The sequence below is a fragment of the Callithrix jacchus genome, chromosome 3 (assembly GCF_049354715.1).
Source record: "Callithrix jacchus isolate 240 chromosome 3, calJac240_pri, whole genome shotgun sequence".
Classification (NCBI taxonomy): Eukaryota; Metazoa; Chordata; class Mammalia; order Primates; family Cebidae; genus Callithrix; species Callithrix jacchus.
The window spans coordinates 191,848,623-191,865,073 of NC_133504.1; the positions used below are offsets into that span (position 1 = coordinate 191,848,623).

The window sequence follows — 16,451 nt, forward strand, 5'->3', positions numbered from 1 at the left end:
CTTAGACAGCACATCGCACAGAGCCCAGGCGCCCAGGGGCCGCACCCCATGTCCATCAGCAGACCCCACATCCAAAAGCTCTGAACCCCTCTCACAGGCACCAGAAAGGCAGGGCTGAGGTTGAAGCTGCCACTTCAACCCGAAGCACTTTCCCGGGACCGCTGGGTTCTGAATGTGAGTCCCGCCCCTGCTCCCACAGGCGTGGTAGGGCGTGCAGCCGCCCAGCATTTCAACCCGAAGGCTGGGACACTCGGATGCTCCCAGGAGCATGGGTGGGCCTGGGGGACGCTGGGAGGGCAGAACAGTAGGTGCAGCCGCTGGAACAAAGGGACCAACCCCTCTGCAGGGACAGAGCAGCTTCCTGGGTCCTGCCCTGAGGCCGCTGCTTCCTCCTTTACGGCCTGCCGGGGCTCTGGACCCATCTGTCCCAAGTGCAGACTGGGTGTTGGCCTGAGCCCAGGGCTGTCCCGGGGTCTGATGCCTGGGGTGGGAGGAGACAGTGACCAAAGGTGGGGGGTGCTGGGTGGTGCCTCACGGCGGGGGCTTGAGGCAGAGAAGCAAGCCTGGAGCAGGCAGGACCCGGGCCAGCTGGCGGGGAGCACTGCACCGAGGTTACGGACGAGGAACTGTATAGACACCGAGCAAGAACATACCAGGCAGAAGGGCCCAGGCAGGGGGCACATGGAGCAGAGGCCTGGCCCAGAGGACACTGAGGTTCTAGGTGGCTGTGGGGCCGAGGGGCAACTCCCAAGAAAGGAGGGTGCTCCCGGGATGTTCGGACAAGGGAGAAACGCTGGGTCGGGGATGCTGTTGGGACAGTGCCATGTCCCTGTGAGGCAGGGGCTGGGGTAGCTCCTGCAGGACCAAGTCCCACGTGTGTCTGCCTACAAGCCTCTCGCCTGCAGCTAAGGAAACCCCACGGAAGCCCAACTCTTACTCTGAAATCTCAGCAACCTCAGTCCAATGTGGGCTGAGACTTGTGGCTGGGGAGGGGGCAGCAACACTGACCAAAGTCATCCAGGAGGAGACACTGATTCCACAGCAGTGACGTGGCTGCCTAAACCGTAAGATCTTCCGTGTGGCTTCAAGACATTTTCCGGGCTTTGCCCCAGAAACAGGATATGGGCATGAACACCACGGAATGAGTCTTGGGCTCGGGCTGCCATTTGTCCCTCTGAGTTCCAGTGTCCGGATCTCACGATGGCATGCACAGAAGGGCTACGTGGCAAGCAAATGAATCCACTCCATGACTTCATTTAAATGGAAGCTCATCACTCCACCGCCCAGAACTTTTCCCAGGCCCCTTTCTGAGGTGCTGCCTCGGCTCCAGCCCTTGCGGCCCCAGACAGGTCAGCAGGCTGGATGCAGAACTCACAGGCTTGCTCCAAGCTGGGGCAGGGGGACCATCTCTGACCCCAACAGTGGCACAGGCTCTGGATGGTGAGTGCCAGGCTTGGTACAAACCAGCTGAGAGTCACAAGGTCACCCCAGGGTCCTGAGTCACCACCCCACTAATGAGTAGACAGACTTTGGTCCGCACTCTGCTCCCTTCAGAGCCAGCTTGGCAGGAGAGAAAGGCAGGACCAGCAAGAAGAGACAGAGGCTCCCCCCAGGGCCCCACCTGCCTTCCAGGGGCCGCCCCACAGCTGCTGTGTCTAGGCCCGGTGAGTGCCGGGGCTCTGTGTAAAGGCAGGAAGCAGCTGCCAAGGGGGTGCTCTAAAAAGCAGGACTCTGAGCTCACTCTAGGTTACCATTTCACACAACGGACACCTCAAACCTGCATTTATTAGTTTTTTGGAGACAAGAGTCTCACTCCGTTGCCAGGCGCCAGGCTGGAGTCCAGTGGTACAATCTTGGCTCACTGCAACCTCCACCTCCCAGGTTCAAGCAATTCTGCCTCAGCCTCCCTAGTAGCTGGGACTACAGAACACGCCACCACGTCCAGCTAATTTTTGTTTAGTAGAGATGGGGTTTCACCATTTTGGCCAGGATAGTCTCAATCTCTTGACCTCATGATCTGCCCACCTCTGCCTCCCAAAGTGCTGGGATTACAGGCGTGAGCCACAGCGCCTGGCTCAAACCTGCATTTTAGCGACACCTTCTGCTCCAGTACGTTCTTTTATTATTTACTTATTGTTTGTTTGATTGGTTGGTTGTTTTTGAGACAGTTTCACTCTTGTTGCCCAGTCTGGAGTGCAATAGCACGATCTTGGCTCACTGCAACCTCTGCTTCCTGGGTTCAAGTGATTCTCCTGTCTCAGCGTCCTGAGTAGCTGGGATTACCAGCATGCACCACCACACCCAGCTTATTTTGTATTTTTAGTAGAGACGGGGTTTCTCCATGTTGCTCAGGCTGGTCTCGAACTCCCGACCTTGGGTGATCTGCCCGCCTCAGCCTCCCAAAGTGCTGAGATTACAGGCGTGAGCCACCATGCCCAGCCTAGTGGGTTCCTTTTAATTAGTCCACTAATATGCAAGCATGCATATGCTGTGAAACTTAGGTACCTAGACCCAAATCTAAAATACCTGGAGTCTACATAGTCCCATACGGTGTGGAGTGCTGACAAGGTATGTCCACTCTGTGCCAGGCACCCACATGGGTGGCTCTGTGTGACTTTCCCTCAGATGTGCAGCACAAAAACCACTAGGTCAGCTGGCCTCAGGGCCACTCACCCGCCCATTTCCCTGCCAGGTAAAACTTGGTCTCAAGTTTCTTTTCCCATCTAGGTTCTCATGATGCGAGCACACAGAGGCAGACTGCACAGGCAGCCAGGCACCCCGCTTTGTTCAGATGGCCACGCAGACTGCACAGGCAGCCAGGCACCCCGCTTTGCTCAGATGGCCACGCAGACTGCACAGGCAGCCGTGCACCCTGCTTTGCTCAGATGGCCACACAGACTGCACAGGCAGCCGTGCACCCCGCTTTGCTCGGCTGTCATCTGGCACCAGGCATGTGTCCTTGCCATCTGGAGTCTTCAGGGAGCATTTCTGGACAGCACCCAAACATGGATTCAGGCCCCATCCAATCTCAACTTCATCCAACACCAGGCACACCCATCCACCAGGCACGCATGTGTTCAGTTCCCCGAGTCCTGGCCCTGCCTGCTCCCACGGCAGCTTCAGATGGGTCGTGAGCCCACGGCAAGCCCCCGACGCCCTCCAGCCACACTGTCTGGTCTGTAATTAGGGCTCAAGGCTTGCAGAAATATCCTGGCAGCACCGAGAACCTATCCTCCCTCTGACGTCCACACAGAATGGCCGGCAGAGCTCCCAACGTGAGGTGTGTGCTGGTTCTTTGGGAAGGACTGTGGGCTGGCACTGTGTGGGGGTGCCACGGGTTACATACCAATCTGGCTTTCCTTTTAGACCCTCACCCTCTTTAGGGGAGCCACTGGCTGCTCAACTTGATCGTCCCGTCTTCTCTGGGTGCTTGTTTTGGCGGCCCTGAGTGGCAGAGCATGCAGCCCACCAAGCTCAGCCAGGGTGGAGTTAAAGCAGCACTCCGTTTAGAAAACAAAACAGTTTTGCTAATGGAGGCAGGACTGTTAATCTAAGTTAAAACATGTCTGCAAGCCCGTGGGTGATACTGCCTTTTCATAAGCAGGGTTAAATTCCGTCGTTTAAGTCTATCATCAAGCCTCTTGTGGGCTCTAGAAAAGCAAGTATTTGGCCGGGCACAGTGGCTCAAGCCTGTAATCCCAGCACTTTGGGAGGCTAAGATGGGCAGATCATGAGGTCAGCAGATTAGGAACACCCCGGGCAAGATGGTGAAACCCCGTGTCTACTGAAAACACAAAATGTAGCTGGGCGTGGGGGCGGGCGCCTGTAATCCCAGCTACTCTGAAGCAGAACTGCCTGAACCCAGGAGTTGGAGGCTGTAGTGAGCCAAGATCGCGCCACCGCACTCCAGCCTAGCAACAGAGTGAGACTCCATCTCAAAAAAAAAAGACGAGACAAGAAAAGTGGGTGTTCATTAAGAATATCACAGTCCAGAGCTCTGCAGCCTCGCAGAGGGAGAATGACTTCCCAACCAGCTTTTCTGTGTCTGAGTGCAGGGAGTCCCCAAGGCAGCCCCCGGGGAGTAGGACTGAGGCATCTCCCGGCTCCAAGCCCAGCAGCCCCAGACATGCTGCATGTACGTGGTTGGCCTCCCGTAACCCACCCTCTGAGCCCATGCCACGAGTATGCATGCTGTAATGCCCAATGAGGTGCGCTTTTCCGGATTTCAGCCTCACAGTGTAACACAGCCCCCACCTTACCAACCAAAACCAAACCACTGGGAACCACCAGGCCAGGGCCCTGACCCCAACCCCCACCCCAACCCGGGAGTCCATGCACCTTCATCTTCCGGAGCCGGGACTTGTTGTCATGGCACCAGGCCAGGCACGTGGCAGTCTCACGTCGCTCCAGGGACTCCTCCACCTCTTTGGCTGTCAGGAACATCTCGATATTCACAAGGTCCTTAGAGGAAGGAAGCGGCTGCTAGTCAGAAGGTGCTGGCTCAAGCGCCCCACGCACCCTCCCACGCCCCAGCCTCCATGAGGCCAGGCCAGCACTGGCCACCACTCAAGATACATTTCCAGTCTATACTGTGGGTCTGCACCGTGGACTGCTCAGGGCCACTCTGAGATCCTAGGAACAGAACAGCTGCCAAGGACCAAAAGCTCAGACGCTCAGGTGGACTGTAGCCACAGCCCGGCACGGGGAGGAGCCTGCCCCATCTGTCCCATGGAGAGGAGCTGAGGGACACACACACTCGCGGGGCCAGACCACATGCCAGACAGCCACGCCTCCCGTCCCCACAGCCCACAGCACACCTACAGCCCCTCAGGGCAGCTCCTCATGTCAAAACCAACAGCAAGTGAATAATACATGCCAAGTAATACATAAACACATTATCGCTAGTATCACAGTAGTTACAACCAATGATTTACATGAAAGCAAAAAACCCCAAGTAACCCAGGCTCCGAGAGTGGCCAGGCACAGGGGGCAGGTGCTCAGTGCCCATAGTGGAACCCGTGGCAGCAGGGTAACTGGCCTGGGACTTCGCCCCGCCCCAGGCACCAGGAGAATGAGGGCAAGCACTCAGGTTGTCCTCAGCCACAGTGACCCCGACTCCCCCAGAGGGACCAAGGACAGCACCTCCACCCCTACACCGCCCAAGACCCGACGGCTCAGGGTGAGGCCACAGATTGCCACTTGTCCCACAGCCCCACGTCCAGACCACAGGCCACACAGATTTGTTGTTTCTAGCTTCTTTTCTTTGATAATTTCTTTTTTCTGAAACCCCTTCATAGCAGGCGAACGTTGGGTCTCCCACAAAGTCTTGCGTTCTCCTCTATTTTCTACCTTTGTTTCCCAACTTAATGTTTTTTTTTTAAGACAGGTTTCGCTCCCTCACCCAGACTGGATGGAGAGCAGTAGTGAGATCAGGGCTCACTGCAGCCTCCACCTCCCGGGCTCAAGTGATCCTCCCACCTCGGCCTCCTGTCTAGCTGGGATCCCAGGCACCTGCCACCACACCCAGCTAATTCGAAAAAAGTTTTGTAGAGAAGGGGTCTCACTTTGTTGCCCAGGCTGGTCTCAAACTCCTGGGCTCAAGTGATCCGCTCACCTCAGCCTTTCAGAATGCTGGGATAACAGGTTGAGAGCCCTGCATCCAGCCTGTCATGCCAATTTCTAAGGCAGTACAGGTGGGCGCACAGCCCCAGCCACGCTGAGGACTCTTTGGCCCCTCCTGGCCGGCCTGGCACTCTCCACAGTGCATTCCCTCAGCAGCAGGGTGCACGGCCCCCGTCATGCAGAGGACTCTGTTCAGCTCTCCTGGGCTGGCCTGGTGCTGGCCTCAGTGCCCCTCCCTTGGCAGCAGGGCTTCCTGTCCCGTCTTGTCTGAGACCGTGCTCCAATCGGAACATGAGTGCTTCATCTCCAATGTGTGTTCCGTCTCTAATGCTAGTGCACAGGCGTGAAGCCAGGGGTCCCACATGGGAATTCCGTGGCACTCTCTCTACAGTAAGCCCAGGTCTGACCAGGACAGCTGGGGCTTTACATTTCACAGCCTGGCAGACCCCCACTGTTGGTGACATGGTTCCCTGTGGTCAAAAGCGAATCCTCAGCTCAATGCCCTTGGGCACACCTCAGCAGGAAGAACCCCAGTCCTCGTGGGCTCTACGCACGCCCCACCTTCTCCCACACAGCAGCTGCAGGTCCTTTTTGGGACAGACATGCTCAGGACCCCCCAACACCACGAGTCTAGCCTGTCTCATCCTGCTGAGGCTACTCTCACTGTTAGACTCATCAGCCCTCCCACCCCAACCCTGATCTGTGCGCCTCTGTGGGAGGTGTGACATATGTGCGCCTCTGTGGGAGGTGTGACATGTGCCCACCAGGTGACCCCCTTCCTTCCCCTCACGCTGCTCTCCCCCAGCACAGCGCACGCTCCCTAGGCTAAGGGGCACCCACAGCTCCTGCTTCAGCAGCCACCACCAGGTGTGCCTGGCCATACCCGCAGGTCCCAAGGACAGTGTGCAGCTGTTCAAGAGAGGCCGGCTGGGTCATCTGTGAATGCATAGGTGGTGGCCCCAGACAGGACATCGGAGGACCCCCAGGACATGAAGACTCACTTGCTTACCCTGCCCGTTGGGCAGCCACTCGCCACTCCCCTCCTGGTAAGCAGGATGGATGCTGCACGAGCATGAGCAGGGAGACCGTGAGCAGTGGGGAGAAGGCACAGGTGGGAGGGCGCTGCTCCACTAGGGCGGCATCTCAACGAGGCACGGGGCAAATGCCGAGGACGGGAGATGGTGAGCAGGGAGGGCTAGGTAGGCCTGCAAGTGAGTCTGGAGTGTGGGTGTGGGGTGAGTCTGGGGTGTGGGTGTGGGTGTGGCGTGTGTCTGGGGTGAGTCCGGGGTGTGGGTCTCAGGTGAGTCCGGGCTGTGGGTCTGGGGTGAGTCCGGGCTGTGGGTCTGGGGTGAGTCCGGAGTGTGGGTCTCGGGTGAGTCCGGAGTGTGGGTCTGGAGTGAGTCCGGAGTGTGGGTCTGGGGTGAGTCCGGGGTGTGGGTCTGAAGTGTGGCGCTGTGGTGAGTCCAGGGTGTGGGTCTGGGGTGTGGGTCCGGGGTGTGGGTCCGGGGTGTGAGTCCGGGGTGTGGGTCCGGGGTGTGAGTCCGGAGTGTGGGTCCGGGGTGTGGGTCCGGAGTGTGGGTCCGGGGTGTGGGTCCGGAGTGTGGGTCCGGGGTGTGGGTCCGGAGTGTGGGTCCGGGGTGTGGGTCCGGGGTGTGGGTCCGGGGTGTGGGTCCGGGGGGTGGGTCCGGGGTGTGGGTCCGGGGTGTGGGTCCGGGGTGTGGGTCCGGGGTGTGGGTCCGGGGTGTGGGTCCGGAGTGTGGCGCTGGGGTGGGTCCGGGGTGAGTCCGGAGTGTGGCGCTGGGGTGGGTCCGGGGTGAGTCCGGAGTGTGGCGCTGGGGTGGGTCCGGGGTGAGGCGCTGGGGGGGGTCCGGGGTGAGTCCGGAGTGTGGGTCCGGGGTGAGTCCGGAGTGTGGGTCTGGGGTGAGTCCGGAGTGTGGGTCTGGGGTGAGTCTGGAGTGAGTCCGGAGTGTGGGTCTGGGGTGAGTCCGGAGTGTGGGTCTGGGGTGAGTCCGGAGTGTGGCACTGGGGTGAGTCTGGAGTGAGTCCGGAGTGTAGGTCTGGGTTGAGTCCGGAGTGTGGGTCTGGGGTGAGTCCGGAGTGTGGGTCTGGGGTGAGTCCGGAGTGTGGGTCTGGGGTGAGTCTGGAGTGTGGCACTGGGGTGAGTCTGGAGTGTGGCACTGGGGTGAGTCTGGAGTGAGTCCGGAGTGTGGGTCTGGGGTGAGTCCGGAGTGTGGGTCTGGGGTGAGTCCGGAGTGTGGCACTGGGGTGAGTCTGGAGTGAGTCCGGAGTGTGGGTCCGGGGTGAGTCCGGAGTGTGGGTCTGGGGTGAGTCCGGAGTGTGGGTCTGGGGTGAGTCTGGAGTGTGGGTCTGGGGTGAGTCTGGAGTGAGTCCGGAGTGTGGGTCCGGGGTGAGTCCGGAGTGTGGGTCTGGGGTGAGTCCGGAGTGTGGGTCTGGGGTGAGTCTGGAGTGTGGGTCTGGGGTGAGTCTGGAGTGTGGGTCTGGGATGCGTCTGGAGTGTGGCACTGGGGTGAGTCTGGCGTGAGTCCGGAGTGTAGGTCCGGGGTGAGTCCGGAGTGTGAGTCTGGGGTGAGTCCGGAGTGTGGGTCCGGGGTGAGTCCGGAGTGTGGGTCTGGGATGCGTCCGGAGTGTGGGTCTGGGGTGAGTCCGGAGTGTGGGTCTGGGGTGAGTCTGGAGTGTTGGTCTGGGATGCGTCCGGAGTGTGGGTCTGGGGTGAGTCCGGAGTGTGGGTCTGGGGTGAGTCTGGAGTGTGGCGCTGGGGTGCGTCTGGCATGAGTCTGGAGTGTGGGGCTGGGGTGCGTCTGGAGTGCCGGTCTGGGGTGAGTCTAGAGTGTGTGGCTAGGGTGGGTCTGGGGTGAGTCTGTAGTGTCCAGCTAGGGTGGGTCTGCGGCAAGTCTGGAGTGCCGGGTCAGGGGAGCTGGGTGGGAGCAGGAGGGATTGTGAGTGTAGCCCCTCTGTGAGTGTAGGCCTTGGACTGCACAATGTGAGGCAGCCTCCGGGCCTGAGAAGGGAGCCTTGTGCTAGGTTTAACATGACCAGGGCTGAGGCCTATGTTGCCCCAAGTAGGAGCCATGCTCCTGTGTGTGGGATTTAAGCCGTGGAAAGCAAGAAGACCCCTGGTTAGAAAAAAGCGGCAAGAAGGCTGGCTGAGGAGCCGTTTCAGGGAGCAGCATGGGAGGGAGGCCTGTAACGCTGGGCGGACAGCAAGTTGTGGGGAGGCTGGGCCCGGGGCAGGGCCATGGGGCTCGGGCTTCTCACACAAGTTCTGCCTAATTCTCAAGAGCTGCTGTCTTAATCAACAGAGAACATGGACGCCACCCCAACCCAAGTCAGGTGAGGCCGTGCTCTCACAGTGGGATCCGGATGGGGCAAAGGGTCATGGGCTCGAGGGCTGGTCTGGGAGGCTCCCACTGCTATGGGACCCCACAGTAGTGGATGACTGCCCAGTGGCAGAGGGGCACCCCAGCTAACCCTGCTGAAAGGTGCAGATGAGTCTGTGAAGGCAGCTAAGGGCAGGGGCAGCACCTCCTGGCATCTGCTCAGCTGTACCAGTGGAGGGCAAGGGTGCCACACGTTTCTACGGCTGACCAGGATGCCACAGAACACACGGAAAACGCACCCTGACTGAGATAAAGGCAAAGTTCTCACAAGGCAGCGATGGGGACCCACCAGCACAAAAGCAGGGGTGCAGGTCTCAGGCGCGAAAATCCTCTGCACGCTTTCCTAAGCAGGATGCGTGGATATGGCCACAGGGAAATGAGAAGAACCTGGAGAGCCACTGAGACAGCCTGACTTCCTTCAGAAGGTGAAGTCCGAGGCGCATTCCACAAAGGGTCAGTGCCTCTCAGCTGGGGCAGAGGCGCTCACCACAGCACAGACACACACGCTGGGGGATGCATGCGCGCGCGCACACACACATGGTGGCGGGAGGGGCACACACAGGCATGCTGGGGGTCATGCTGCAGGGCGGCAGGCCATTGGCCCAGGCCTGTTGGGGCACTGTGCCCGCACCCGGCAGGCGCCCACCTCGATGCCGCTCTGGCGTGCCAGCTTGACAGCCGTGTTGTAGTAGCCGCAGCGCAGCAGGTGCTCCACCATCATGCGGTCCATGCGCTTCCTCTTCCACACGCTGGCCGCCGCGGGCTGGTCGCTGCTGTGCTCTTTGAGGTGCTCAATCCTGCGCTTACACAGCTTGGCGCTCTCGTCCTCGGCCTGGATGGACTCCACCGCCTGAGCCACACACGACAGAGCCCTGCTCAGGACAGGGACGCCCCACTGCCCTGCGCCAAGGGAGGCCAGGCTGCCCCAGTCTACGACACTCACGAGGAGTAAAGTGGAGATAGCGGGACAGAAGTACAAGGACCATGCTCTACTGAGGTCCGCTAGGCAGGTGTGCCTGGCCCAGGAGAGGACAGAGGCCCATGAAAACCCACCACCCTGGACCTGCACTTTCTCTGTTATTTCTGGCTTTATGTTAATATATCCTGAAGCTATGTTGCCGCTTCCTCTGTGTGGGATTCTCACCTGGTAGCGCTCATCAGTTCTGAACCCTTGGTCAGTCCCCACCCACTGGCGGGCTCTGGGGAAACATCCAGTTTCTGCTCTATTCTGTCCTTTCTTCTCGCGGGCACTTTCAGGTTTCAGTCTCTTCTCCATTCTAGGTCATAACTCCAGACCCACCCTTCAGTTCACTGATTCTGGTGTTAACTGTTAAACTATGACAGGCAAACGTTGAGTTTTTCATTTTGGTTACATTTCCCATTTCTTTAAGTTTTAATTCCTTTTAAACTCGAAATCACTTTTTTTTTTGGAGACAGTTTCCAGGCAGGCTGGACTGCAGTGGTGAGTTAGCTCACTGAAAACTCTCGCTCCCAGGTTCAACTGATTTTCCCACCTCAGCCTCTCAAGTGCCTGGGACCAGAGGTACACACCATGCCTAGCTAATATTTTTGTAATTTTACTAGAGACAGGGTTTCGCCATGTTGGCCAGGCTGGTCCAGAGCTCCTAACCTCAGGTGACCCGTCTGCCTTGGTCTCCAAAAGTGCTGGGATTACAGGTGTAAGCCACTGTGCCCAGCCAATCACTTTTTTTTAAAAAACAGTGTTTCTTTCCATGCCCAGGCTGGAATGTAGTGACACAATCTCCACTCACTACAACCTTGAACTCCTTGGCTCATGCGATTCTCCTGCCTCAGCCTCCCAAGTAGCTGAGACTACAGGTGTGTGCCACCAGACCTGGCTAATATTTTTTGTAGAGACAGGGTTTCGCCATGGTGCCAAGGCTGGTCTCAAACTCCTAGGCTCAAGTAATTCTGCTGCCTCAGCTTTCCACAGTACTTCACAGGTGTGACCCACCGGCCTGTTTGAATTCTTTAAGCACAGTAAAGTGTGGCACCTGGCAGCTCCCACGCCTGCAGTCTATGCAGCTCTCTGAGTAAGGTGTGGCACCTGGCAGCCCCAGCACCTGTAGTCTGTGCAGCTCTCTGAGTAAAGTGTGGCACCTGGCAGCCCCAGCACCTGCAGTCGGTGCAGCTCTCTGAGTAAAGTGTGGCACCTGGCAGCTCCCGCACCTGCAGTCGGTGCAGCTCTCTGAGTAGTGTGGCACCTGGCAGCCCCAGCACCTGCAGTCGGTGCAGCTCTCTGAGTAAAGTGTGGCACCTGGCAGCTCCCGCACCTGTAGTCTGTGCAGCTCTCTGAGTAAAGTGTGGCACCTGGCAGCCCCAGCACCTGCAGTCGGTGCAGCTCTCTGAGTAAAGTGTGGCACCTGGCAGCCCCAGCACCTGCAGTCGGTGCAGCTCTCTGAGTAAAGTGTGGCACCTGGCAGCTCCCGCACCTGCAGTCGGTGCAGCTCTCTGAGTAAAGTGTGGCACCTGGCAGCCCCAGCACCTGCAGTCGGTGCAGCTCTCTGAGTAAAGTGTGGCACCTGGCAGCTCCCGCACCTGCAGTCGGTGCAGCTCTCTGAGTAAAGTGTGGCACCTGGCAGCTCCAGCACCTGCAGTCGGTGCAGCTCTCTGAGTAAAGTGTGGCACCTGGCAGCTCCAGCACCTGCAGTCGGTGCAGCTCTCTGAGTAGTGTGGCACCTGGCAGCCCCAGCACCTGCAGTCGGTGCAGCTCTCTGAGTAAAGTGTGGCACCTGGCAGCTCCCGCACCTGCAGTCGGTGCAGCTCTCTGAGTAAAGTGTGGCACCTGGCAGCTCCCGCACCTGCAGTCGGTGCAGCTCTCTGAGTAAAGTGTGGCACCTGGCAGCTCCAGCACCTGCAGTCGGTGCAGCTCTCTGAGTAAGGTGTGGCACCTGGCAGCTCCAGCACCTGCAGTCGGTGCAGCTCTCTGAGTAAGGTGTGGCACCTGGCAGCTCCAGCACCTGCAGTCGGTGCAGCTCTCTGAGTAGTGTGGCACCTGGCAGTCCCTGCACCTGTAGTCTGTGCAGTTCTCTGAGTAAAGTGTGGCACCTGGCAGCTCCTGCACCTGCAGTCGGTGCAGCTCTCTGAGTAGTGTGGCACCTGGCAGCCCCAGCACCTGCAGTCGGTGCAGCTCTCTGAGTAAGGTGTGGCACCTGGCAGTCCCTGCACCTGTAGTCTGTGCAACACTCTGTCATCTGCTGTCCCCTGGGTCTCTAATTCATCATGGTGTCTTGAGATAGGGTCTCAGTGTCACCCAGGCTACCTCTGTGCTGGATGTTGTACTTGAAAACTTATTTCTAAGAATCATCTTATGCCCATATTGAAGGTATCCTCCCCATAAATAATCTGAATTTACTCTGCCAGAGCTGGAAGGCACCACCAGCCAGCACTTCACCAGAGGGAAGGCTAAGGGTCTCCCATCACCCAGGTACTCTGAACCTGGGCTGCAACACTCTGTCAATGCCAGTCACTTCTGGCGCACCCCACCCTGAGCGGTAGCACCGTGGGCTCCCAGTTTCTCTCCACTGGGCCCCACTTTCCATGGCCTGGGTCATCAGTCCTTACCTCCGTGTGCCTGGCCAACACTCTGAGTGCAATAGCAGTCTCTTGTTGTTTTCATCTCTGACCCCCTGCCCTCCAGTTCTGGCCTAGTGATTGCTTTCTGTTCCACAATCTATTCGGTATTTTCACTGCGATGTGTTAAGATATCTTATCCCAATTTCTGGGTGTCTTCAGCGAGCCAGATTTGTCCCAATGCCCTTGTCCATCCATCCTAGTGACAAGGAATTCCACAGGCTCCTTTGAGGAGAAATTCTATCTAAAAATAATCAATTGGGCTGGGTGCAGTGGCTCACGCCTATAATCTCAGCACTTTGCGAGGCCCAGGAGGGCAGATCACTTGAGGTCAGGAGTTTGAGACCAGGCTGGCCAACATGGTGAAACCCCGTCTCTACTAAAAATACAAAAATTAGCTGGGCATGGTGATGCGCACCTGTAATCCCAGCTACTCATGAGACTGAGGCAGAAGGACTGCTTGTACCCGGGAGGCGGACGCTGCAGTCAGTCGAGATCGTGCCACTGAACTCCAGCCTAGGTGACAGAGTGATATGTCTCCAAAAAAAAAAAAAAATCAACTTGCTATACATCCTGGCCTCTCTGTTGCTTGGGCTCTGGACACTCCTGGAGCAAGACAACATGGTCCTACAGAAACAGGAAGCTGGCCTGCTCAGCCGACAGTGGTCCCAGAAGGCAGACAGCAGGGAACGGGGCCCCCAGCTGCACCTCCCACATTCCCACCATGGCGGCTTGCCAGTCTTAGGACACATTTTCAAGACAAAGGTGGTGTCTGTGCCCCCAGTGGAAGAGGGACCACTGGGAGAGACCAACCTTCCTCTTCAGGACGCTGAGCTTCTCTACCACACCGTCCAGCAGGCTGACCACAGAGTCCACGGCGGGGCAGCCACTCAGCGTTTTCTCCAGCTCGGCCACCACCATAGTGACGTGGCTGGTCTCCCGGTCAATGTTCTTCTGAGCGGCGCGAAAGCGTTTGTTCAGTGTCTCGTAGGGCACCTGCAGAGGAAGGAGGACAGTGAGGGGTCCGCTCCACTGGTGTGAGCCCCGCCAGCCCCACACCCAGGGCACACCATGGTACTTTCAGAGGCAGAAGTCTTAGAAGGCTCTGGTCTCCAAGTATCTACTCTAAACCTCGACCAAGACTCAAGAAAGCCCTGGTGAATGGAGAGCCACTCCACGTCCCTGGATGAGAAGCAACCCAATTTTTGACCAAAAAAAATGCTAAGTGTATGTTGACACAATAATCCCAAAGTTCATCTAGAATAATGAACAGTTAAAGAAATTTCCAAATAGGAGAGGAGTGGATGGCCATGACACTGTCAGACAGTGAAACACAGGACTGGCCAGTGATCCGCCGGGCTGCTGCGGCTACAGGCGCCACCACACAGATCAGTCCAGGAAGGGCCAAGGGTGTACGGGGCATGGGTTCTACACAGGTCAGGGTAGGGCACAGCAAGCCTCAAACACGCATGTGAAGCTACGTGCACAACCCACACCTCTCCTGCATGAGGGTGTTCACCTCACCCCAGTCATAAAAATAATCTATTCCTTGTGGAAAATAAGTATATCAAGGAGAATCTTCAAGTCATCACTTGTTTTCCATCCCTCTGGAGAGAAGCACTGCTGACGTTCTTCTCTCCCCATTTCCTGCACTCTACGGTTTGAATGCGGCATGACAGAGTTGTGCCCTAGCACTCCCAGGCCTCCGTGGCCAAGCTCCAGCAGGAAACACTGCCCGTGGTCCCAGCTGCACTTCCAGCCAGCAGCTCTCCGCACAACACGTCACAACGTGGCCATGCTGCCGCCCGGAAGCAGTGGGTCCAACTCTGCCGTGGTACCTGGGCCAGAACAAGCGCTTCACCTGCGCCTCATCTCCAGTCATGTCCAACCATGGAGGACAGACTCTCGGGCACTGCCTGCTCCCCTGGCCCTGGGCAGGCCTCAACCTCGTGTCAGCCACCATGCTTAGCCATGAGGCCACATGAGGAAGGCAGGGGATGCAGCTCAGCACCTGGGCTTCCCAAGAAGGGACAGCCAGGGCAACAGAGACAGGACTGGCCACGGCCAAGGAAGGAGCCACACAGCAGGGCCTTCCCCAGACTCACTTTTCTCCCTGAAAGCAGAACTAGGACGCAGGTGACAAGGCCAGCTCTGCACCCGTCCCCTGGCTGCCACTCCCCACTCAGCCTGCTCCAGCTGCCCTCCACTCAGACGTCCCCCCAGGGCTGATGTGTACACACTGGTGGCAGTGTGTACAAGCTCTCATCCACAGCAGACAGGCCCCATCGACCACACAGGAGGGCTCGCAGACGGCAGCTAGCATTACACAGGCTGCCAAGCAGGACTCGCACGTGCTGGTGAGCAAATGAGTCTTACGATGTTGAGAAAGAGGGCAGGGAAGCTACGAAGCCACAACACGTTTAACCAACTGACAAAGCAACGAGGCAGTGACAACAGGAGGAAGACTGGGAGCATCCGGAACCAAGCTTGCTGGTGTCACGGGCCCCACACTGCCCACACTGCCTGCCTTCAAGATTTCTCCTGCCGAGAGTGGTGGCTCACGCCTGTAATCCCAGCACCGTGGGAGGCTGAAGCAGGCGGATCACCTGAGATCAGGAGTCCAAGACCAGCTTGTCCCACATGGGGAAACCCTGTCTCTACTAAAAATACAAAAATGAGCCAGGCAAGGTGGTGGTGGTGCGCACCTGTGGTCCCATCTACTTGGAAGGCTGAGGCAGAAGAATCGCTTGAACCTGGGAGGCAGAGGTTGCTGCGAGCCAAGATTGCACCACAGCACTCCAGCCTGGGTGACAGTGATAAACGAACAACAAAGGAACAACAAAACAAATTTAAAAAGGATTTCTCCCAAGAATTTGGTGCCGCTTAAGAAAGCTGGGAAGGATTCTTTTCCTCTGCTCCACATCCAGTGGATGAGGACGTCACAGCAGACAGCACTTCAGCTCTCCATAAATACCTCATCAGCGTGCATGAGCTCAACGAGACCCACCAGATAAGGCCCGAAGACCCCCCGAGGTCCTGGCACGACAGCCAACACCAGCCTGCAGAGGTCTCCCACTCGAGGCCCTCTCTGAGCGCATCCTGCCACGAGGTGGAATTTCTGAAGGACGCAAAGCACGCTTTGTCTTTGCCCTGCCTGTGCCAGGGTCTCACGTGAGCAGGGCAGAAAGCCTCTGCCATTAGACCATGAGGCAAAGGGGCACAACCACCCTGTCTCGTGCGGAGGAACCCACACAATGTTCAGGATGCTAGCACATTCCAAACTGCCACCAGGAAAGGCAACGCCTCTGGATGCCCCTCAGCTGCATTCAAGTTCTACACAGGAACGGGCCTTTCCAACCCCAGGCAGGCCCCACCTCACCGTGGCACTTACGCCACTCGTGCACAGGGCAGAGCTCCAAGGAGCTGGCACACTGCAGACAGGAACCCCGTGTTCCCAGTGCAAGGCAAAGAGGCCCTGCCCAGAATGTGCCACAGTTACGCAGGATGTGAGCGTGAAGGAGGCGGGGGAAGGGCTCACCAGGGCCACGGAGTCTTCACAACTCTTCTGTGTTAAGTCTCATGTTATTTCCAAATAAAACATTTAAAACCAAAACAACGCAATAGGGGCACCCACAGCTCAACACACGTGCGTATCTGCTGGTGCCCTCTGGAAAGCCACGCAGGCCGAGGGTCAGGGACACTCACTGACAGCCACACACTCCTTTCAGAGTCTCGAACGTGCTCCAAGCCAAGTGCAGGTGGCAACTCGGCTGCTTTGAGAGGGCAAGAACGCCGGTCCCGGTCACCAGGGCTGTGCCGCCAACTCTGCCCCAACAG

The 16,451-nt window shown here is 58.0% G+C and overlaps 1 protein-coding gene across 1 annotated transcript in view; it reads right to left on the reverse strand.

Annotated features, from left to right (window-relative positions):
• The window catches only part of MAEA (macrophage erythroblast attacher, E3 ubiquitin ligase), a 55,747-nt gene that overhangs the window by 18,361 nt on the left and 20,935 nt on the right, over positions 1 to 16,451 (reverse strand). Inside the window, exons 2-4 of the mRNA XM_035294366.3 lie at positions 13,428 to 13,610; positions 9,667 to 9,870; positions 4,339 to 4,461 (exon numbers count right to left, since the gene is read on the reverse strand). Coding sequence (XP_035150257.1) covers positions 4,339 to 4,461; positions 9,667 to 9,870; positions 13,428 to 13,610 — 510 coding nt within the window. The remainder of the gene's footprint in view (positions 1 to 4,338; positions 4,462 to 9,666; positions 9,871 to 13,427; positions 13,611 to 16,451) is intronic.